Source organism: Saccoglossus kowalevskii, chromosome 2 (assembly GCF_978046115.1).
Source record: "Saccoglossus kowalevskii chromosome 2, keSacKowa6.1, whole genome shotgun sequence".
NCBI lineage: Eukaryota > Metazoa > Hemichordata > Enteropneusta > Harrimaniidae > Saccoglossus > Saccoglossus kowalevskii.
In genome coordinates this window covers 18,499,001-18,524,724 of record NC_140642.1, presented here as the reverse complement: position 1 = coordinate 18,524,724, position 25,724 = coordinate 18,499,001, and the positions used below count along the sequence as shown (strand labels likewise).

At 34.5% G+C, this 25,724-nt stretch overlaps 1 protein-coding gene across 3 annotated transcripts in view; it reads left to right on the top strand.

The window, feature by feature from the left end:
• The window catches only part of LOC100370448 (serine/threonine-protein kinase D3), a 61,788-nt gene that overhangs the window by 28,221 nt on the left and 7,843 nt on the right, over positions 1–25,724 (top strand). The window contains exons 2-14 of one of the 3 annotated variants that reach the window (XM_085492583.1): positions 7,779–7,917; positions 10,390–10,521; positions 12,675–12,808; positions 17,226–17,427; positions 17,684–17,761; positions 18,212–18,353; positions 19,950–20,073; positions 21,178–21,255; positions 21,357–21,666; positions 22,360–22,533; positions 22,997–23,103; positions 24,190–24,351; positions 25,384–25,482. In XM_085492583.1, the coding sequence (XP_085348709.1) occupies positions 7,779–7,917; positions 10,390–10,521; positions 12,675–12,808; positions 17,226–17,427; positions 17,684–17,761; positions 18,212–18,353; positions 19,950–20,073; positions 21,178–21,255; positions 21,357–21,666; positions 22,360–22,533; positions 22,997–23,103; positions 24,190–24,351; positions 25,384–25,482 (1,881 nt within the window). Of the gene's footprint in view, positions 1–7,778; positions 7,918–10,389; positions 10,522–12,674; positions 12,809–17,225; positions 17,428–17,683; positions 17,762–18,196; positions 18,354–19,949; positions 20,074–21,177; positions 21,256–21,356; positions 21,667–22,359; positions 22,534–22,996; positions 23,104–24,189; positions 24,352–25,383; positions 25,483–25,724 lie in introns of all 3 variants that reach the window. The other 2 variants (XM_078013513.1, XM_085492582.1) reach the window with 2 other exon arrangements.

The following is a 25,724-nucleotide window of genomic DNA, read 5'->3' as shown; positions in this document are numbered from 1 at the left end:
GAACAATGATAATTGCTTACATTTTGGGGGAAATCATTGAGAAATTATCATTGACAGTAAATTTGTACCCTGAGTAAGTACCAGGATGTGTGACCTTTTGGAGATCATGCACGAGACCAATTTCATCTGATCTCTAAATTTATTTATTTTATTTCTGGTATCATAGCAGAGGAGTATGCTATACAGTAATACAAATTTCTTGTAATTTAATTTGCAATTCATTAGAAAAAAAATTCTCTAAAGGTCATAGTGACCTGCGGGCCCATTCAGGAAACTTTCTCTCCCAAAACTCAAACATTTTAAACTGGTATTTTTTTTCTACATCAAACTTGTGGGACATCACTTGTGTGCTGTGCCTAATATAGTTTAGTATATATTAGTATGAGTGCTATAAGTGTAAGTAGAGCAGAAAATGGATCAATTCATTATGCAAATAGGTCACCATTGTTTATCTCTCAAGCATCAGCTTATTGTCATGGTAACATGGTATGTATCCTTTTATAGTTTGATAAATTATCAATAAAAAAACTCTCATCATGTAAATTAATATTCTAATAATAGATTGTCTTTAAAAGAAGTCATTGACTTATTATTATGATTATTAAAATGGGTGTGTTACTCTCTCTTGAGGAGATAAGATTGAAAGGTCGTTTGGCGACAAAGATGGCTACACATGTATGTAGGTCAAGAACCATTTCTTATTCATACATGACTTGATAGACAGTTAGGTTTTCAATTTCGTAAAATACTGATCTCTGGTAATATGCAGGTAGGACAGTACTTGCTGTTCCTGCCAGTAGACCTATTAGTGATGTTTAGATAATGTGCACGAAAGATGTCACTTCATATGATGTCACTTCCAACTGATACATGTATATATCACATGCATTGTTTTGAAATGGTGCACTAACATGTTGATTTATCCAGGCAGCAGTAGGACAACAGCAGGGTCAAATATTTTTCAATATTGCCAGTATCGATATGGTTGCCGTGTGAGGGCACTGTAAATACGTGTCATTGATGCTTATCAAACTGTTTGGAGTTCGCTAATGGTGGAGTCAAGAATCAATAGGACGACTACATAGATGTGTGTAAATTATTTAATGCTTAAAAAACATGTTCATTTGTCAAATTTGACACAAAACTGTCAAAAAATAAATGTGTACAGGGCCACACTCACTATAACATTTTGTGATAAAGATCGTAAAATATGGTGCAAATATGATATGCCGTGATTTCAATCTAAAGTAGACGCGTAGTGTTAACAGGCATTAATTGTAATATTCTAGTAAGAGGTGAACTTAGGAATTTGTCTGCTCTTTAGATTTAATTTACGAGTATGACAAAATTGGTCTGTTTAAATAAATGTTAACTATATCAAACAAAAGGAATTAGAAGCAGTGTGCGAACAAAAATGCCGTACCTGATGTGTTCTTTTGATTAGCTGATTCGTGCCGCAAAGTAATAGCTTTTAAATTAAAAAAAAAAAAATATTTGTTTACCGGTACTATAAATTGTTTTCTGCATATGTACAAGAAAATATATGTAAAAAAAAAACAAGTAAACAATCCTGATTTATTAGTGGGCCAATAGCTATTATTTGTTTGTACCACACACAATTTAGTTTTATTCTTTTTAACACAAGCGTGAACTTCCTGGTAACAAATATAACTCACTTGTGCTTACAAACCCATGTGATGTGATGTAATAACCAACTGCTGTATTTGCTTAGTGCACATAAACCCAAAATTGCATTTATTTTATGCTGACATGTTTTGACCATGGACACGCCCCTGTCATTCTGGTAAGCACATGTGCCAGCCATGTAGCAAAGACTGTCAATCCCTTGGATTCATTGCATCAAGAAATAATTGTGGGTGCGTGCTGTGACATTATACAACTTTATGTAGAATTGAAAATACAGAATATATAAATTGGTCAATTTAAATGTTCACAAAATTAACCAAAAGAAATTAAAGGCAGTGTGGTCTGAGTATTGCTGTATCCGGACAAAAATGCCGTACCTGATGTGCTTGTGTCACATTTTTTTGTTTCTACAGGCGATGGTGTAGGTGTTGATTATAATCTAAAAGAAATGTATGTACAAAGAACTTATATAATGTACATAGAGAGCGGAAGAGTTGCTCAATGTTAGTTGCCCTAAAGCTGTTGGGTGTCCAGCAACGCAGTAATTCAGTATTTGGCAGGAAGTGCTTTCAATGTATGGTGATGAGATTTTGCTTCCTATCCATGTGTAACATTGTTAACATTAACTGTAATATTATGTTATTTATCTTTGTTAATCCGAAACTAGTAAGGTAACCTCTGAGAATGTTAAATGCCACGTTTATACGACAGCATTTTATCGGAGCCCTGTGGCTCAAGCCAGCAAAAATGCTTGTGTATACACGTTCAGCTCCAATAAATCCTTAGGGTTGAACTTCAATCGGGTTTGACCCCCGACATATGGCCCAACTATGTATACGCATTGGGCCCAACTATCATGCCAAAATCACGCTCTCAATCGTCTTCTTCAAGTAACCTCTCATTTCAATTATGTAATTGTAATTTCTGGCTTGACAAACAGGTATGCACCCTAATATCTATTTGGCAGAAATAAAGCAATAGATTGTAATAGCTCCACGAGAAACAGAAAAATGGTGTACTTATGTGAGTAGCTGTAACATATGTAATGTATTTTAGCTGCTGTGTATCCTGTTTATTCGAGATACCTGAATCATGACACCAGTGTATTGTCTCAGAATCATGGCTGTTTCCTTTTTCTCTCAGCTCATGGTTACTAAAAAAAAAAAAACTAAAATGGTGGGCAAGTTTCAAACCCACGTAATTAGGTTTTGACACGCATCGCTGGAGATAATCCCCTAACCACACCTTAAAGAAAGCGTTTTTTAACCGTTTTAAGTGCCATGTAAAGAAACAACAACACAAGCACAACACCAAAAGAAAGCTGTTCCGTTCGGCTCTGAACGAACTGAATTGAATTTGGGCGGGTCTTGGCTCTTGTTCAGCCCCGATCGTGTAAACGCATTGGAGATAATCTTTTGTTAAACGGTGGGAGGGGCCGTAGTTTGGCATGCTACCATGTAAACATATAGCAAATGAGCAGTTTGTGTTTTGTACCAACATGGTTAATGTTGAAGTGGACTATGTATCGCACATGCTTGCATGCACATGCACACACACACAAGTGGTGTATGCACCTTTAATATCTTGGTTATGTTGACCACATTACAACCCAATGTTTATTTGGACTGCGTCATCCCATCATGGCCCAGACAACTAGTCTGACAACTTTGACAACGACAAAGTCTGGCGGAGTTAATCATATTTACTGTTTAGCTCCACTGTCGTCTTTGTCAACTTTTTACATTTCCAACTCCTTGTTAAAAACGGTAAGTCCAATTGCTTTGATTATTATACATGTACATGTACCTCAGGTAGACCTCTCTAAGTTTTGTTCATTTCGTGATGATATTTTTGGTAAAAAGTGATATTTTCGACTTCTTGTTAAAAACCGTCTGACTAATTTGATATTTTACATAAAGGTCCTACAGGTGGACCTCCCTCAGATTTGTTCATTTTGTGATGATATCTTCAATCCTATAATTGAAATGTGCATTGCTAACAGCGGAGCTATATCAGCCAAGAGACTGCATGCTGGTTTTGTTTGAAGTTTGATTACCGGGTACTCTGTACTACAAAGAAAGTGGTAATGAAAACAATTTTTTCACTGGCATTTACTTACACTATTTTTCACTTGAAATTCCCTTCAACAATAGTGCAATTAAAAACCATTGAATAATAAATGAATTCACAGTATTTCAACCAACAAATAAGTTAGTGTTATTTGTCATTTTTTAGCTCCGCTGTCGACTTTGTCGAGCGGAGCTTATCATATGAGTGATTGTCCGTCGTCGTCCGTGTCAATGTTTTACTTTTTCGACTTCTTCTTGAAAACTACAAGCCTGAATGCTTTGATACTTGGTTTATATGTACCTTGGGTAGACCTCTCTTAGGTATGTTCATTTCATGTTGATATCTTTAATTCTCTAATTTTGGTGAATATTTTTGTCATTTTTGGTAAAAAGTGATATTTTCGACTTCTTGTTAAAAACCGCAAGTGCAATTACTTTGATATTACATATATAGGTACTACATGTGGACCTCTCTCAGATTTGTTCATTTTGTAATGATATCTTTAATTCTCTAATTTTGGTGAATATTTTTGTCATTTTTGGTAAAAAGTGATATTTTCGACTTCTTGTTAAAAACCGCAAGTCCAATTGCTTTGATACTACATATATAGGTACTACATGTGGACCTCTCTCAGATTTGTTCATTTCGTGATGATATCTTCAATTCTCTAATTTTGGTGAATATTTTTGTCATTTTTGGTAAAAAGTGATATTTTCGACTTCTTGTTGAAAACTGTAAGTCCGATTGCTTTGATATTACATATATAGGTACTACATGTGGAACTCTCTCAGATTTGTTCATTTTGTGATGATATCTTCAATTCTCTAATTAATTTATTTTGGTGAATATTTTTGTAATTTTTGGTAAAAAGTGATATTTTCGACTTCTTGTTAAAAACTGTAAGTCCGATTGCTTTGATACTATTCATATTGTTCATTTTCTAATGATGTCTTCAGTTCTTTAATTTAAATGTGCATTGCTAACAGCGGAGCTATCTCAGCCGATAGGCTGCTTGTTTATTATTAAGATTCTATAGAATGAGGTTCTTGTTTTAGAGTTGTCACAAATATTGTACATGTGTACTTGTAGTCCAAGCACATAGCTCATTACCCAATGACTCATGTGTCTGAGTGATTTTTTGTCCTTCAAATGTGTGATATTGAACCTGAGTTTAGAGGTCCTTGTACTGCCTAAATGACCTGGCTGTTTGCATCAATTTGTCTACATTATTATTTTGCCGAGGATATCATGTTTTTATAATCTTTGTAGTTGCCTCGTTAACTACATGGAAAGCTGGCCAGATAACGATAATGTGTTCAAGTTTAGTATCTATCTTTTGTAACATGTGCTTCACTGTGCTAGATTTGACAGCGAGGTAAGGAGGTGACCTAAATTAAATGCTTTGACTATCATTTTACTGAGATTTTCAGTACAAACTTTTTAGTCACCAATCAGATGTAGTCTGAAAACAGGGAGTTATAATTTCACCTCTGTGCTTCAGTCTCTTTCCACCTGTATCTCAGCTATGCTCAGGTCAGTTTAACATGCATCATATCATACATATGCTATTGCATTTGTTTCATAATCCAACTTAAAATGTTCGAATAGCAGCCATTTTTAGTGCTAAAATTTCATCAAAATCAAGCATTTCTGTCATTCGGTGCTGGATCTTCGTTGTGTATGGTATTTCATTAAAATTTGGTATATGCATTAGACATAACGAGACCTTCATTTGCATGTCATTTTGTTTTTCAGATGGGAATCAAAATTGCCAACTGGCGGCCATTGTTTTAAAAGAAATACTATTCTAAGGCCATATCTCTAACATGCTTTGACCAATCACGTTCAAACTTTTTAGGTTCTAGTACAGCATTCGCACATATTCACATATAAGTTGTTTGATGATCAGATTCAAGATGGTCAAATGGTAGCCTTTTTAATGTTAAAATTTATCAAAATCAAGCATTTCTGCCACTCTTAACATCAATCTTGGTTATACGTGGACAGCTATTGTCCATCTTTGTACATACAATAAACTTGTATATTAAAATGAACCATATTTTTCTTCCAGATCAAATTCAAAATGCTTGAATACAAATGCTGTCTCTGACGTACATCAACTGATCACAATCAAACTTTACTACTTCATAGGGACTCTGTCATGTCATGTCATGTCATGACATGACTTCAAATTAGCTTTTTTGACGAAGAAGCTATTTTCACATTTACATACCGGTAATACCAACTGTTAGACTTTCAAACATTTTGGATTGGACTTTGCAATGTAAAATTCACCTTGCTTTTAATGAGAAAGTCTTTAGGGTCAATAATAATCAACCATGATGCAGTATAATTGTTTTTTGTCAACTCAAAAGTCATTAACCTAAATATGCTCCATTTTATAATATAAATTTTAATATTTTATTATGTCATAATACCAGTACATTGAATTTCATGAAGGCATGGATGTTTTTTAGTTAGGGACCTTGCGATACTGTGCAGACATGATCAGTTTTGAGGTCATGTTTGTGCATGTTAAGTAGTTAATTTGCATATTAATTATCTCATTTCAGCCTGGGAAAGCAAAATCTCAAAAACTTCTCAGCAGATGTTGTTCAGATTTGTTACATAATTACCTTGGGGTAATGTGCAGACATGTTTAGTTTTGTAGCAATGACTATTTATATTAAGCCACTAATTTGCATATTTCTCATTTCACCTTTGAATACCATATTTTGTGGTCTTTTACAAAATAAACCTGCATTATTTTTTCCCATATTCTGTCAAATATTTGCTAATTAGAAATTAACAAATTAGAGAAAAATTTATAAAAATGTGATGTGAAATTTTGGCAGGAACAATACAGTGTTAACACTGACATAAAATATTTAAAAAAAATTTCAATGTAGTCTGTGCTTTGTACCAATTAAATATTATTTTAATACGCCTTGTTGATTTCAGAATTAAGTCAATTTTACATGTAACTGCTAATTTATTCCCCTTCATTTCATGGCATTGCTGGATACTGTAATAGCTGCATACTTTCCATGCTTTCAGACATGTACGATGAGTGATCTGTGATATACCAGCATATCATTGCCTATGTCACGATGGTGGTGCCATTTAATTGCACCACCAGTTGTGACTGCATGATAACAGTTTAGGATATGGTCGACTACTCCAACATATTAGTTGGTCTGCTTCAATGCCTTGCCTAAAAAACAAACAAACTGCTGATCAAAACCCAAATAAATAAACAGATGGTTATCGAGTTTGTGGAAATACATGGAGTTTTTAGTGAATCTCTATTGATACAGACGTGATGACAAAACAAGTTTTACCCTTTTGTCAGGGTACACAGCCAGGGATGTTGTGTATTTTCTAATCACTGCTGCTTGATAATATAAATCATATCAAAATTTGTTTTCCAGTTTTAATCTAATAATTGTTGATTTTTGGGAGAAAAAATGATTTTATGGTATTCGCAATATCCATTGCCGTTAAACCAGTTTTAATTTGTACTAAGCATTGATGACAGTCTTTTTAGTTTTTACATTGTCAATCTGCGTAGTTTTGTTAACATATTTATTGTGTCATAACATGTATTCGACTTCCTGGTCCAAAGCATTCAATGGGAGTATTTGCAGTTACCCTGTCTGTGTGTATGTACATACGTATGTATGTATGTATGTACATGTTTGTACCGGGGTACATTGTATGAGTGTATGTATGTATTTTAGTTCCATGGATATCTGAAGAACTGCTCGTTGGATTTCAATGAAATTTAGTATGGTACATATGTGATCTGGGACTATGTGCACACCTGATAAGTGTTGGTCAACATCAGTGCATACTAATTACCTAATTTACATAATTATTAGTCTATTTTCGACATTTCCATCGATTTCTCAGGTTTTAATAATCACATTTCAATAAAACGTGGTGCATATATACTCTACAAAGAACAATACACAGACCTAACAAGTTTCAAGTTAAAATCTGTGTATATTAATTATGAAGACTTAATCTAATTCCCTCTTCATTTTCTGTTTACATTACAGTACCCAGATGCAGGACTGTACAATGTTGTTGATAAAATCATGTTATTTCGCCACGATGTCGGCAGTAGCAATGTACTACAAATGGTTACTATGCCAAGCGATGTAACGGAAGGATGTTTGATTGAGGTGGTGCTTTCAGGTAATCTCACTAGAAATTAACTATTATCAACTAATACAAATCATGAATCTATATTGACCAGTGTGTCCTCTAACATAACTGATTTTTTAGTGATATTGAATCAAAATAGAATCACAATCAAATAATAGATCAGCATGGTTACAGCTGAGATAGAGGTTTTCAAAAAAAGAAAGAAAGATTGTGTGTGCCCACTAAGTCTGTTAGATCAAACTTGTGGCCTCTATTTCTTTTGTTTTTATATTTATTTTGTTTCATGTGAATTTTGTTTTACCAGATTACATAACAATACTAACATGTTTTTTGTTGCATTATTGGTTACCTAGGGAATGAGCATAAATGTCATGAAAAATACATCAAAATGTAGCATTTCTGCAATTTCTGAATGGCTCTGGATGGAATGGATTTCGTTCAAACTTACATACATGTCTATTAATTATCATGAGACCTTGTCCATTTTGTTTTTCTGATCGAATTCAAAATAGCTGACTACTTACCATTTTGTTTTAAATCACTGTACCATGTATCTTGACTGATCAAACTTTAAATATACATCATACCGGTACATCATGTTATGTTTGACAGTCCAATTCAAGATGGCTGAATGACTGCTATTTTACAGGTATTGTTAAAAATGCCTCAAAATCAAGTGTTTCTGCCAGATCCGAATCTTTTGTTTAAACTTAGTACATTGAATATAATGGTATCATCAGATCGGATATCCGTATCTTTGACATGCCTTGATTAAAGTCAAATTTTACAACTATTTTATACATCGTGTCAGACATATTAACATGCATTTGTTTCAAGTTATGAATCAAAATAACTGACTCATTTCAGTGTTGTTTATTATTAAACAACAGGGACTCTGTCATGTTTTAACTGATTTGTCATAAAACCTCTGTAAACAATCTGAAATAACAAAAATATTTGCGCTAGATTTTATGAATAAAGTAAGTAAAAATATAGTCCAAATGACAATAAGATTTCTACAGTATTGACAATTTCAAACTCATTAAATCGATGTTTAACCATTAATCATCTACTTTAGTAAAATTATCTGAATTGTCTTTGTATCATTCACATTCCCACATCTTTGCATAGACATTCAAGAGCCCACTTAAAATGAAAGTTTAAATCATTATCACAATAGAGGGTGCTGTCAACTCTTGCCTGTACACATATGTTTCACGTCACGAATTTATGGAATGTTGATCTGGATTTGAAATGCATATACACTGACAATTTAGACCTGGAATGTAGATTAATTAGGAATTAACAATCAAATGCTGTGTAAAATACATTAGATTTATGACAAATCTGATCAGCGAGCCAATGAGCTATCATTATTAAAATGAATATTCTGTTATGAAGCAATTACCTGTCCAAATATTTGACAGCGAGATGAAAAAGTACCCACAGATTTGTGTTTAATTAAATATCCGAAGACTGGCAAAATAATTATTGTGAATATCTGAATGAAGATGTCTGGTAAAATAACAATTTATTTCGTTTCGGTAAAATTAATGCAATATTTTTCTTTTATGCTATTTATATGTTCCCTCTTTTCATCGCAAATTCAAAAAATAGTCCAGTTTATAGTCTGCACTTTCTTTCAGAAGATTGGGTCAAATACCAAAAATTGACTAAAATTTTGTCTGTTGGTTCCAAAATAGGGTCCATGTCCAGAAATATTGAAGAATATAAGAGAAATTGCAGAAAAATTTGGGCAAGGATGTCTGGTGGTGAAAATGTTAAATCACTCGCTGAAAGCCTTCAAATACCAAAATATGAAAAAAGGCTGTTAAGCTGATGATGTGTTAATTCTCAAGATCTAAATTTTGGGAAAATCACAAAATTTTGCATCGCAGTGAAGTTTTCAGTGGGATCCTTGGAACACAGGATCACGATAACTTCAATGTAATTTTGTTACAATAAATGCAATCAAATCACAGTACATTGTAATTGCTAGCAGAGAGTCGTCCCAGAAAAAACAGATATTTACGTTTTGAATAATAAATAGTGTGGAATGTTTTAGTTGTAGAATTATATAATTAAAAAAATGAATGTCCACAATCACCAAACATGCTAAAAAAAAACTAAGCATCCAGGTAAGTCGGTTCAAACACAGATGCACAGCTCAGCAGAAAAGCTCACTCTGCCACCTGGGATTGAAAAATACCAAGCCTGAACTGCATCAAGTTCACATCTCTGATAAGTACTACTTTGAATTCCAGTGACACTGGATACATGGTCAGCCAGTTCTTTTCTGACACAGTAAATCATGAAATGTTTACAACTGCGGTTTGAAGCGGTGGATGTGTATTTCCAAATTAATGTCATTTTCGAGAATTTGTTTATCACATGTGTGATAAATGTATATAATCCCACATCACCAATTGACCAATCATTATGTTGTGTTTTTATACTAAACTTACTTGTTGAGTAATATTGTTTTTCTTCTTTTTTTACCAGCTTCAGCCAGTCTAGAAGACTCGCATATCAGACCTCATTCGTTATTTGTACATTCCTACAAGTCTCCTACTTTTTGTGATTTTTGTGGAGAAATGCTTTTTGGCATTGTTAGGCAAGGTTTGAAATGTGATGGTGAGTACCTTGTACAGTTATAACCATGTGACTGGTAACACAATAGTGTGTGTCAAAGTCACTGTGACTCTTAAAAGTTACAGTCATATTGGTGTCTGGGACAATTATGTGAAATATTTATTTTTGCGAATAACCAATGATTTTCTGCGCGTCCGAGCGTTAGTGTTTGTTTCTGCTTCCCATTTGTCAGTGTGTTGAAAGTACATTCGCTAGTCGTAAAGCGTTCAACACATGACGATTCTCAAAGATTTGCAGTCGATATTAATTCATAGTAAGGCCAAATTCAGGCCAATGAGCAATTATTTCATGCAATTTGTTCATATTCATACTATCAAATAGTTCACATGATAGTTCTAATACCCCAATAAAGCCCTATAAATGAACTCAGAATGCAAATTTAACAACCCAGAGTGAAGCCTTAATTAGTCCCTGTTCGGACGAAGTCCGCAAACGGGGACTTATAATTCGATCTCCGTCCGTCTGTGCGTTCTTGCGTCCGTCCGGAGTCATATCTCAGAATCCCTTGGGCCGATTCTGTTCATTCTTTGCATGTGCCAAGTACTTTATATGGGACATATGCACATGCAGTGGTTTAGCGATTCGATTCAAAATGGCCGACTGGCAGCCATCTTGTTTTTTGAAAATGTTGTATTTTGGACATGCTTTGTCAGTTTTCATTCAAACTTGGTACATAGATTATACATGTTAGGATACATGTCCCTGACCGTTCGTGAGTCTGTTCGTCCATCCATTCGTCCGTCCGTTCGTGTGTCCGTCTGTCCAGAGTCATATTTCAGAATCCTGTGGACCGATTCCGTTCATTCTTTGCATGTGCCTAGTACCTTATGTGGGACATATGCACATGCAGTGGTTTAGAGATTCGATTCATAATAGCCGACTGGCAGCCATCTTGTTTTTTGTAAAATGTTGTATTTTGGACATGCTTTGTCAGTTTTCATTCAAACTTGGTACATGGATTATACATGTTAGGATACATGTCCATGACGATTTATTTCGCAATTGGATCAAAGATGGCCGTTTGGCAGCCATCTTGTTTTTTGAAAATGTTGTATTTTGAACATGCTTTGTCAGTTTTTATTCAAATTTAGTACATAGATCATACATGTTAAGATACATGTCCCTGACCATTCGTCCGTCCGTGTGTCCGTCCGTGCGTCAGTCTGTCCAGAGTCATATTTCAGAATCCTGTGGACCGATTCCGTTCATTCTTTGCATGTGCCTAGTACCTTATGTGGGACATATGCACATGCAGTGGTTTAGAGATTCGATTCAAAATGGCCGACTGGCAGCCATCTTGTTTTTTGTAAAATGTTGTATTTTGGACATGCTTTGTCAGTTGTCATTCAAACTTGGTACATAGATTATTTATGTTAGGATACATGTCCATGACGATTTATTTCGCAATTGGATCAAAGATTTTATGCGGTATCTTGTCAGTTTTCATTCAAATTTGGCACATACATGTACTTTATACATGTTAGGATGCATGTCCATGACAATTTGTTTCAAAATCTAGTCAAGGATGGCCGAATGACAGCCATCTGACTTTTTGGCCTTACTACTATATTTCCACAATTTATATACCATTTTCATTCGAATTTGGCACATACATCATATACATATCAGCGTGTTTCATAATCAGATCAAAGATGGCCGAATAATGGCTGTTTTTATTTTTGGCCATATTACTATTACACGGAACACGTGTTTTGATGTAAATAAACAATCTGTTGTATACGCCACTTGGAACTCAAGTTTCAAGGACACGCTCGCGACAACCCCTCCGCTTTAATATGACGAGCACAAAGAGAACTCATTTAACGGGGACTGTGTCATTTTCAATGACTTGTTGATCTAGATTTTCTAAGCATACAGTTTGTATCTTGGTGACCTTATAATTTTGTGTCACACTGAAGTTCCGGATGGTGAATGTGATTGTTGTTTCGCTTGCAATGTGCTTCTAACTTGTGTTTTATCGATGTATTCTAGAATTGATCGCTATTGTTCACATAATTAATTGCATAATTAGTGAAGCAGTAATTGATAAACCTGTTAATATTATTGCTGTAACAAGATTAGAATCTAGCTTTATTCAAAGTTGTTTGATTTCATATTGTTGTTTACGTTCTCAGGCTGTGGCGGTAACTACCATAAAAGATGTGCCTACAAGATTCCTAATAATTGTAGTCTTGCAAGAAGACACAGATCGTCATTTACCTCAAGTACATTGCCATGGCAAACAGACAGCAGTCATGTCATTGAAGAGGTAAGGATTTTTAAAGGGATATGATTTTAAGGATGGTTTGGCCATCACGCCTTTGATGCAGGATTTACCAGAAATTATGCAAAGTTGTTCTTTGTGTTTGGTTGTTTTAAAATCTAAAGAAAACACAAAATTAATGGATCTAAATTGTAGAATAGGATTGGGTTTTCAATTTGATATAGTGGGAGGGAAGAGGCTATTTGCTTTCGTGGCAGGTCTCTGCCCGGTTTAATTTTTAAAGTTAAATCAAAGACATTGGAAAGAAGAACTTTCGTTACTTTCCTTTCATGTTTGCCGCAGTTGCGTGTCCCTCTTTTTTATTGTCTTTGGTTAAATTTAGTATCAAACACAATTTATTATTTTAAAATGTGTTGCAAGTCAGGCCTCAGTACTATGAGGCAATTGGGTTATATTTTGTATTTTTCAATTGCATTGCTACTACCAAATAGATAGATAGATAGTAACATCATGAACATATACAGGATAAGATTCATTGTTGTAGCATAAATAGCGCCCTCTTGTGTCATACAATCACAAATGAGGTGAAACGTTCAACTTTCTGCCCCGCTGATTTTCTAAAAATGTGGCGGTCCTTATATACCTTGAATATAATTATTTGAAATTACTAGCTGAACCATATTAACCATATTTTTCCTTGAACCCAAAAAATGTTTTCGGCCATTTTTTTTAGCTTTCGCTGTCGATTTTGTCGAGCGGAGCTTATCATATGAGTGATTGTTCGTCGTCGTCGCCTGTGTCAATGTTTTACTTTTTCGTCTTCTTCTTGCAAAACTACAAGCCTGAATGCTTTGATACTTTGTGTGTATGTACCTTTGGTAGACCTCTCTTAGATTTGTTCATTTCATGATGATATCTTCAATTCTCTAATTTTGGTGAATATTTTTGGTAAAAAGTGATATTTTCGACTTCTTGTTAAAAACCGCATGTCCAATTGCTTTGATATAACATATATAGGTACTACATGTGGACCTCTCTCAGATTTGTTCATTTGGTGACGATATCTTTAATTCTCTAATTTTAGTGAATATTTTTGTAATTTTTGGTAAAAAGTGATATTTTCGACTTCTTGTTAAAAACCAATAGTTCAATTGCTTTGATATTACATATTTAGATACTACATGTAGACCTTTCTCAGATTTGTTCATTTGGTGACGATATCTTTAATTCTCTAATTTTAGTGAATATTTTTGTAATTTTTGGTAAAAAGTGATATTTTCGTCTTCTTGGAAAATTGCCAAAAAGAAGGGGTGTGCGTTTGTCCGGATATCCCTGGCAAAAAAAACGTGAAAATTGGCAACACGCAGATCGAACTGCGACAGGGAGTAAAACGGCCAATAAATACATGCAACAAAAATAAATGAACAATATGCAGCATTAGAAGTGTAACAAGAAATATTTTATTGCTTAGAATGTGACAAATAAACCAGAAATAATAAAAATCGATTGTGAAGATTCATTTGAATTAGAATATCCCCGCCGACAAACACGCCCCATACACGTGAATTATTTCCGGTTTTGACAAATACCTGATCAACAGCCATACAAGATCAATAATAATTTACGCAGTAAAATTAGGAAAGTTCATAGTTATTAGACAAAAACAAAACCTTCTAAGATCTCTATTTGTATGTTCATTGCTATGGTGAAAAAAGTTAACATTCAGCAAGTTATATGGATATCGCAGTGGGCTGATTTTTTTTCAAACGACAGAAGACTAATTTCCTGTGGTGAAAGATGCTAAAATAGTTGGCCTATCTTCGGCGTGACATTGCAAAATTGCTGGCCCCAGTTATGGATTCGCAAATATTTTATAAAGCCAAAACAACGAGCTTTAAACCACTCTCCCAGGTACGGTTTGCTACAATATTGCAACATTGGTTTCATTGTCGGCGACGCTAAAGCCAAGCGAGTGTGACACTTGCTTCGCGGCTCTCGATATACTGTAAGGTTTGTTTGAATCGTTTCTATTAGGAAACACAAATCTAACGGTCCTTTTCAGGGCCACGACATATTTCAAAAAAAGAACTACGATTTCTCCTTTAATATACATATTTTTGACTCGCTGGCTGTTATGTTTCTGATGAAAAATCTTAAAAAAAAATAAATGTAAACTACGTAAACAGTGGTGAACGCGCTGCTCTATTTATGTCACAGCTATTTCGTGTTCACGCTTCGTTTTACGCAATTGACATTTATTTTTCAGAATCACAACAGACTGCAAGGAAGTAAACTGTTAATACAACGAACAAAAATAGGTTTTTGTATAGGTGTAGAAAAAACACCGGAGCAATCTCAGCCGACAGGCTGCTTGTTTTAAATCAACTTGTATAGGTGGCTTTTTAATTTTTTATTCAGAAATATTCATTTTATTTCATAAAAACATTTTTTTTTTAGAATTCTGCTAAAATATATAACAGACGCACAATACAACCAGAAACATGAAAATTTTAGGGGGGGGGGCTTAGTTTGAGGTTAGCGGACATGAGTGATTGCCGCCAAAGTTTTGTATAAGTCCAAGTCAAAATCCTGGGATTATATAATGACTTGTCTTGATAATATCTCTGAGTTTGATGATATTAGCCTCACATAATTACTGTAAAGTGTAAATCTTGCCCTCCACATTCATTCAAAATCTATTTATTCATTTTATTAATAATAAACACCTTCATTTTTGCCATTTATTGCTGGGATAGGATTGACCAGCTTTGTTATTAGTCCAAGAAAAGTGTTCCCCTCATTTAATATGCAAAAATGTAGGAATGTACCAAGAAAATTGTTTTTCTGGAGTAAATTGTAGTGTATTTTACTTATGAATGGTCAAAAAGTGCATGAAGATTTTATGAAAATGTATGAATGTTAACAGTTGCGCAATAAATAATAGACTATTTTGAACGTAGCTATAAAATGTGTCACCGAAGTACTCACACGTGTGCATGATTCCATGAGTTTGTGCTGTGAAGAAACTCCATTGAAAAATAAGTATTGTGTAATTTGTAGTGAGAATGTATTCAAATAGATTTATGTTTATGAATCATGTTCCTTTTCAAAGTGTATTTATATAATAAAAAAAGTTTTTTTTATACTTTTTCGATGAATTATTTTGTTATTATTTTATTTTGTTATATTATCATTCCCATTTACTTTGTCTGTATTAGCTTCCTACGAACTTCCTATTGCCATCGGGAGTATTTCTAGTACACTTGGCGGTGTAGTGCATATCAATCTTCTTGTGTATATTATATGAAACTCACCCAAACCAGGAAATCGACGGCAAATCGGGTTGGTCTCGTCACGTAATGTCAATGTCTTTGAAATATTTGGGACAGGTAGATTTAATTTTTAATGGAAAACTTCAGTTGAACAAGTTAATTTTTCTACCTGTAATTGCATCATGTTTAATACATCTAATATAAAATCTATAATTAATTACTCGCACAGACACAGGAGTTCTTCCTCAGCTTTATTTGCATTTCTGCCTGTTCGCCAATCCATTGCTCCAAAACACACCTTTAAATACTCTTATTTTCCCAGCATCGAGATGCTCTTGTCTAATATCTGTTGTTCAATAATGATAGTCTTTTACAAAAGTGGATGGATCTTTATGAAAGATGTTTTATGAAAATTGTTTTAATGGATTTTGCTTAAATTTTTTTCTAAACTTCTGACAAAAGAAAACTGACACAAGTGAAAACCAGAAATTTGTTCTTCTTGTCCTAGGAAATTCCAATATTTGCCATTTTAAAGGGTGTAAGTTCTGTAAATCAATCAAGTCTGTTGTTGACACAAAGTACCTGATAAAAGTGCTAACGATTAACTATGGACATAATAATTGAGTGGCTCTGTTGATACAAAAAAGTTCTCATTATTAATGGCACTCGTCTGTAGTAGATAAACAGTTTTTGGAAAAAAAGACATGTAGTGGTTTTTATGTCTCTCATAACTACAGAATTGCCCACAGTATCAGAATATAGGTGTTGTATCACATCGCAGGTTCTGATTCAAGTTATTTAAAATTGCCTATTAGTTGTCAACTAGTTAATATTTGTCTTATGGTTGATACCTTGCAATGTCTAATATTGTCGTCTGTATAAAGCCTTTACAAGTTGATGCATGGTTGATGCACATTGTATTATTCTGACTCTATTTGCCATGTCATCAACAATACATTGTTCCACATACAAATCATAACCTTGTTTGTGAGCAATATTAATGCATTTTATAGCACAGATAAAAGTTGATGGTGGCAAGGTGTGCAATGGAGTACATTGAGTGTTATTTCCATCAGGTGACACTGCTTTTTTTTTACATAATTAAAGAAGATTTGTCATTTTTGTGGTGAAAATCTGGAAAAGTGTTCAATTATGTTGATATTAATTTCATTTTATTTATTCTTCATCAGAATCACATCAAGTCTGACGCACTATCACGTGACAAACGATCCACCTCGTGGAGCGGCCGACCCATTTGGGTTGAAAAAGCTGTCGCTGGCAGAATCAAAGTACCACATACATTTGCAATTCATTCGTATACCAAGCCGACTGTTTGTATGAGTTGTAAGAAGCTTTTACGTGGTTTGTTCCGACAGGGTTACCAATGTAAAGGTGAGATTCTAGTGAATGTTAATTTCAAGGTCAAAACATCACAAAATGGATTTAATTCAAATATCTTGCAATCGGGTCCGGAAGTATTGGTAACTTGCTGAAGTTTTTATGAACGAGTCAAAATGATCACAGAAGTATATTCAATTTGTAGCAGTTTTCAATGCATATTACATGATTATTATTACTTCCCCCATTATATCTTATTTGTAACAATAACGTAATATGTATTGTATTATTATTGTTTTTTCCACTGTAGATTGCAAGTTTAATTGTCATAAAAAATGTGCCGATAAAGTTCCTAAAGATTGCTTAGGAGAAGACCCCTTGAGAGAAAGTAAGTTACCAGAATGGTGATCTTATTGTTGTTCATCTCGCGTATTTGCAGACGAATTTGCATCACTATAGCTCAGCTCAAAAAACTGTGACGACAGACATTGTCTGAAACATCTTGCCAGCCCAGCTATATCTCTTGTGATTTTGTAACCTGTATCTGGTACAGTTATCAATCGATCTGTCAGGTGATTGATATTGTTGGATTGAGTCGAGCATCAAAAATAATCAACTTGAAATTCAACAATTGTTAAAATAGCAATGGTTCGATTATGGAGATGTGAATTAAAAAACATATGAACATATATGATCTGGCTGCACTCGTAGTTTACATGTACTATCAAAATGGAAGAAGACAGCTTCTATATTTTCAGAATTGGCACATCAGATAATTCACATTCAATTCTTTTTTTTCATTGCTACCTTTTCACTGTGTTAGCCGATCCAATTGCAGAAAATGTACCAGAGAACAATGGTGGTTTGGACGAGAGCGATGAAAATGAAAACGAAGAAGAAAATGATGTACTACCACGGAGCACTAACCTGGATCCGGAAACACTTCCAGAAGATGACCAGGAATTACAAAAAGTTTTAAGGTCAGTAATTGTGTGAGTGATTGCAATGATTTATTTTACTTGTAAACCAGTGAAAAAACCATGGTTTGTTAAATGGTGGTTGTATACTGAAACTTCTCAGGATAGAGTGAACCAAGTGAGTATTGGTCATTAAATCTGGGAAGAGAACAAAGCACTGGAGAGGAGCACTTGTGTTAGTATTAGGCCTGGAACTGAGCCCATTCGATGTATCAATATCATTATGCAAATGACTAAACACAGCCTCAAATCATCACAATGGTGCCCAGTTATTTAGCCAAATTTTCACACCTTTCTACATTAGTTAAAATCTTGACAGGTAAAATTATTAGTCCCTGTTCGGACGAAGTCCGAAAACGAAGACTTGTAATTCGGTTTCCGTGCGTCCGTGTGTCTGTGCATTCGTGCGTGCGTCCGTTCGTCCGGAGTCATATTTCAGAATCCCTTGGACCGATTCCGTTCATTCTTTGCATGTGCCTAGTACTTTATGTGGGACATATGCACATGCAGTGGTTTAGCGATTCGATTCAAAATGGCCGACTGGCAGCCATCTTGTTTTTTGAAAATGTTGTATTTTGGACATGCTTTGTCAGTTTTCATTCAAACTTGGTACATAGATTATACATGTTAGGATACATGTCCATGACGATTTATTTCACAATTGGATCAAAGATGGCCGACTGGCAGCCATCTTGTTTTTTGAAAATGTTGTATTTTGGACATGCTTTGTCAGTTTTCATTCAAATTTAGTACATAGATCATACATGTTAGGATACATGTCCCCGACCGTCCGTGAGTTCCTGAGTCTGTCCGTCCGACCGTTCGTGTGTCCGTCTGTCCGTGCGTCAGTCTATCCAACGTCATATTTCAGAATCCTGTGGACCGATTCCGTTCATTCTTTGCGTGTGACTAGTACCTTATGTGGAACTTATGCACATGCAGTGGTTTAGCGATTCGATTCAAAATGGCTGACTGGCAGCCATCTTGTTTTTTGAAAATGTTGTATTTTGGACATGCTTTGTCAGTTGTCATTCAAACTTGGTACACAGATTATACATGTTAGGATACATGTCCATGACGATTTATTTTGCAATTGGATCAAAGATGGTCGACTTGCAGGCATCTTGTTTTTGTTTTTTTATGCGGTATCTTGGACGTGCTCTGTCAGTTTTCATTCAAATTTGGCACATACATGTACTTTATACATGTTAGGATGCATGTCCATGACAATTTGTTTCAAAATCTGGTCAAGGATGGCCGATTGACAGCCATCTGACTTTTTGGCCTTACTACTATATTTCCACAATTTATGTACCATTTTCATTTGTATTTGGCACATACATCATACATATCAGTGTGTTTCATAATCAGATCAAAGATGGCTGAATAACGGCTGTTTTTATTTTGGCCATATTACTATGACACGAAACACGTGTTTTGATGTAAATAAACAATCTGTTGTATACGCCACTTGGAACTCAAGTTTCAAGGACACGCTCGCGACAACCCCTCCACTTTAATATGACGAGCACAAAGAGAACTTAACGGGGACTGTGTCATTTTCAATGACTTGTTTATTATAATATTTCATTTTTCCAGTCCCACCACCAGTAATCAAATACCCTTGATGCGTATCGTTCAGTCTGTGAAACACACAAAAAGACGGGGTTCACAAGTGATGAAAGAAAGTTGGCTGGTACATTACACTAACAAAGACAGCATGGTAAGACTGGCATTGTTGCCAAAGGAACAATCTATCTCATTTTAGGCTAGATTTCTGATAACTATGTAGTTTCTTCAATCTGGTAGTGAACCCTTAAAGTCTGGTTAAGACAATTAGATATTTTTGCTAATCATAAAAAATAGATTTTTATATTTGTAGAACACCTTTTCAGGACTTTTTTTTTTGTGGAAGGTGACAATATTATAATAGTGGTGAAAGGATTGACCAATGGATTATTGCGATCAATCCACAGGGGGTAATAATTTGTTGCAATTTGCAGGGTTCCAATGTAACAGTTACCCTTTGCTCATATTACCCTATTTCGTCAAATATGGTAATACTTTGACCAGTACTCATGAAAATGTGTTGCTTGACAAGTTAAATTGGTTATTAATAATTATTTCATTGTTGTTGTCAGGCATAAACATAAAACTTTTGAGGCACCCAACTCAGATTTGTGGAATGATTGAGGCAGGGCTTTCAGTTAGCCTTTTAATTTGGTGAATAAATCCTGATAAATGAATGCTTATTAGAGAAACAATCGTAATGTTATTACTTTTACACTCACAGTAACCACAAATTGTGACTACACCAAGTGGTTATTTTACTCCGCTCGATATTATTAGACATCTTGGATATCATGGATATTTATGTAAATTTGTGGACTATTTGATTAACAAGGAGAGGAGTGCCACTTCATGTTTCAGTCTTTCATTATTATTTTTTCATTTTTTTTTTTCATTTTTTTTTATTGTAATCAAAATCTGTAAGCATTGTAATATTTCTGGTCCTGATTTTGAAATTAAATTTTTTTCTATTTTTTTTTGCACTGATCAGAAACAAAGCACTTTTTTTTTTGCCAAACCAAGAAATTCTTGAATAATACATAAAAAATGTGCCAAATGTTGCACCAAAAATATGGTTGCATTCATATTACCGGAATTTTGACTTTTGCTATAGAGCTCTAGCCATTGGTATCCTATCTCAATCATATCAGGTTAACATGGAAATTAATTAAAGTGAAACAAAATATTTTAAAATTTACATTTTCCATGTATTCCTATCTTTTCTCACTTTTCTACAAATTTTTTTTTTAACTTACAGCGTAGACGACACTATTGGAGGCTTGACACAAAATGTGTGACATTATTTCAAAGCGACCAAGGCACAAAATATTACAAGGTGAGTGCGTGAACTGTTTCTTGTCTGAATAATTTAGGAATATACCCCGGTAAAACTCACATGTCTACTTATGAACTGTGTTGAATTTGGTTTGTTTCTAGGAAATTCCACTCTCGGAAATACTATCGCTGGAAACCGCATCAGGCGACGTACAAGTACCAGATTCAATGGCACCATATTGCTTTACGCTATTCACAGCCAAACTTATCTATTACGTTGGAGAGAAAGTTGTACACAAACAATCTGAGGAGTCTGAGGAGAATGAGATGCCTGAAAAAGGTGTTGGTATGCATCTTGCTAAAGGATGGGAGAAAGCGATTCGCGCTGCTTTGATGCCTGTCACACCCCAGCCTAGCGAAGCAAGTGCTACAACTCCAGCGCTTCATGGTTCTGGCAGCGGGCATGGACATAGTAAGTCTACCCTGTTCTTATAAAATCGTTCAAATACAGTTTTGTAATATCATTGTGTCTCGTTCTTTATTTTATCCAATCACAGACACAGATAAATTCGATGAGTGTGTGCTGCCCACTCGAAATAACATGTTAGAAGTATATATGTTATGAACAACAAATATGCATCATGAATTATTATAACTCTGCAGGATTGTATAGCTGGTGCCTGAGGTCCAGTATACTAACTATAATAAATCTTTTTTCCACTAACAAAACCATTTTGGTGATAACAATTTCATTGACTTGCCTTGCAATTCTAACATTTTAACAAAAAGTGACCCCACTTGTTAATTCTGACTCTAAATTTGCCATTCATCTTAATGGGTATATTTTGCTTTTCACTTGATCAGCTTGTACATTTGCTTCATTTCAATAATCTCTCTTGTAACTTCTTAAATCATTACTAAATATTAATGTTTACAAGCTAGTTCTTCACTGTAAAGCGTCAACATGTAAAAAAAAACAAATGCTTGTGCTTTCTTAGTTCTTAAGTAAGCCAAATACTTAGATTCATATAGTGGTGTTGGTCTCTATGCATGTTACATTGCTCAAATGCTACTTTTTTCTCTCCCTCTTCCCCCCTTTTTTTTTACATCGCATTCTATTGATGTTGTTGACTGGTTGGTAATTGGCGTATTAAACCTGGAAAAGAAGTGATTATCCGGTTGTCAACAGGTGCCGAAATGAGGGCTGCTGAAGTGGACAAGGCCCAGCAGGCTGCAGCTGAGAAATGCGAGTTTATTAAACATGAGGACATCAGCCAGCATTATCAGATATTTCCAGATGAGATATTAGGTTCTGGACAGTTTGGTATTGTGTATGGAGGTAACATAACAATTGTTATTTTTGTTGGATTTTCTTAGTTTGATTTTTTTAGTCCCTGTCAAGCATTGTCAGAAATGAGGACTGTTTTGTTTTGTTTCTTCTGTGCATCCCTAAGATTATGTTACTCTTTGTTCTAAGTTTGTACAAAGATGAGTGATAATAAAATACATATGCATGTTGATTTGTTTTTCATTTCGCTGACATTTGACTGACTTGTGGCCAGTTTTCTCCAACAAAAAAACACCAAAAATTTGTATGAAATGTGAGTTGGATTTCAATGCCCAGATCAAATTTAAATGGTCTATACTTTCTATCAAGCCAATCATAATTGTGTCAAGTTTAACTGTGTACAGAGATAATGTAAATGTTCTCTTCTCCGTGGATTCAATTTTAATGACGAGCTTAAGTTCAACTTCTCGTTGAGCGAATCAGAATTGTATTCAAATTACATTAATTATTGTAGGTGTTCATCGGAAGTCAGGCAGGCAAGTGGCCATAAAAGTGATAGATAAATTACGTTTTCCGACTAAACAAGAGACACAGCTAAAAAATGAAGTATCCATTCTTCAAGTAAGTGGTAGTTGAGTTGTTGTGTGGTCTATACTCAATAAACCTATACCATTTTTCTGTGTTTTTTTTTCTGTTTTTTAGCTCTGCTGTCCATTTGTCAAGCGGAGCTTATCATATGAGTGATTGTCCGTCGTCACCGGCGGGGTCAATGTTTTACCTTTTTCGACTTCTTCTTGAAAACTACAAGCCTGAATGCTTTGATACTTTGTGTATGTACCTGGGGTAGACCTCTCTTAGATTTGTTCATTTCATGATGATATCTTCAATTCTCTAATTTTGGTGAATATTTTTGTAATTTTTAGTAAAAAGTGATATTTTCGACTTCTTGTTAAAAACCGCAAGTCCAATTGCTTTGATATTACATATATAGATACTACATGTGGACCTTTCTGAGATTTGTTCATTTTGTGATGATATCTTCAATTCTCTAATTTTGGTGAATATTTTTGTAATTTTTGGTAAAAAGTGATATTTTCGATTTCTTGTTAAGAACTGCAAGTCCAATTGCTTTAATATTACATATGTAGATACTACATGTGGACCTTTCTGAGATTTGTTCATTTCGTGATGATATCTTAAATTTCTTAATTTTGGTGAATATTTTTGTAATTTTTGGTAAAAAGTGATATTTTCGACTTCTTGTTAAAAACCAATAGTTCAATTGCTTTGATATTACCTATATAGGTACTACATATGGACCTTTCTCAGATTTTTGATTATATCCTCAATTCTCTAATTTTGGTGAATATTTTTGTTATTTTTAGTAAAAAGTGATATTTTTGACTTCTTGTTAAAAACAGCAAGTCCAATTGCTTTGATAATACATATATAGGTACTACATGTGGACCTCTCTAAGATTTGTTCATTTTGTAATGATATCTGATATCTTCTCTAATTTTGGTGAATATTTCTGTCATTTTTAGTAAAATGAGATATTTTTGACTTCTTGTTAAAAACCACAAATCCAATTGCTTTGATATTACATATATATGTACTACATGTGGACCACTCTCAAATTTGTTCATTTCATGATGATATCTTCAATTCTCTTATATCGATTTACCTATAATCTGGTTTCTTTCATAGAGCATCCGCCATCCGGGAGTGGTGAATATGGAGAAGATGTTTGATCCTCCCGAGAGAGTATTTGTTGTGATGGAGAAACTTCGGGGAGACATGCTGGAGATGATACTATCAAGTCAGCGAGGTCGGCTCTCGGAGCGAGTGACCAAATTTCTAATTCATCAAGTAGGTCATCTGAAATTCTACAACGTCTACCTACTCTCCCCAAGGATTGTCACTGTCATACGTTCACGCAGTCTATTTAATCTTGCAGTGCGAATACTGTGAGGTTATTACGAAAATACCACAAATGCATCAAGGCAGTACTGTGATCATATCAACTGACACTTAGCGGAGGTTGATGCATTACCGTACTACCTGATTACATACTTTGCAGTATCCGCTTGATAACCTCATTTTTTTAAATCTTTTCCTTTGCTTGTAGTAAAAATTTAATGTGCCCGTATGTTCATGCACTGTGGTTTGCGCTGTTTGAACGTCTGCTTTCAGTGACATCACATGCTGAAAATGTTTATGTTTACATAAACATGAGGCACAATTTCCAAATTCACTTTTGAACACTTTTGAACACATAAATTTTACGATAGATAAATTCAACTATTTATGGTGTTGGATGTTTAATAATATCCTGTATTTTGCTTCAATATTCTCCCTATGAGGCTGGAACGTATTCATTGCTATCCTATGAACTGCATGATTCGATGCAAGTCTGTGAAATTCACAGTATGCTTTCAGCATAAATAATAAACTACAAAATGTGCCACAAAATTATCTTGTGAACTGCTCCAATAGACATGCTTATAAACCAAAAATTGCATTTGATGTATACCGGTACTGAATCATTAAAATATTACTTATTTTGATCATAGAAACACTTATGTAATGTATGTAATTGCTACTAATGAAGCAAATACTTGGAAAATCAGTGGTATTGCTTGCAAACAGATGCTTGCATATTTATCTTGTGAAAATTTGAAGTAAACTGACACAGTTCATCAGTTTTTGGCATAGGTCAGAAGAAAATGTGATGAACCTGATTTTTTCCTCTAAATTTGTACACGGAGATGAGTACCTCAAAGCTGCATGTCATAGTAACCTTACCTTGACTGGTCTGCCATGATTGCTAATACACCTCTGTCAATTCTACTGTGACATGTCTTTGTTTATTCACCAAATTGGTAAATTTGACATTTACAGATTCTTATAGCACTGAAGTATCTACATAGTAAAAATATTGTTCACTGTGACCTGAAACCAGAGAACGTACTACTATCATCAGATTCTGATTTCCCGCAAGTAAGTACAAACATTGTAACTGTATTATGTCATATTTTTGCTTCAAGGAATTTCTGTGGATTAAGACGCTAGTGAGAACCACATTATATTGCCCTGACTTCATGTCTTTTTTTTACTGCTACAAAACGTCTCGCAAGATTAAAGCGTTCATGTCCCAGAGATGTTACCACATTGACGTGTACCCTATATACCGTAGATTGACAGCATTTAGATCCATGGCATGGAATCTGATGTACCATACA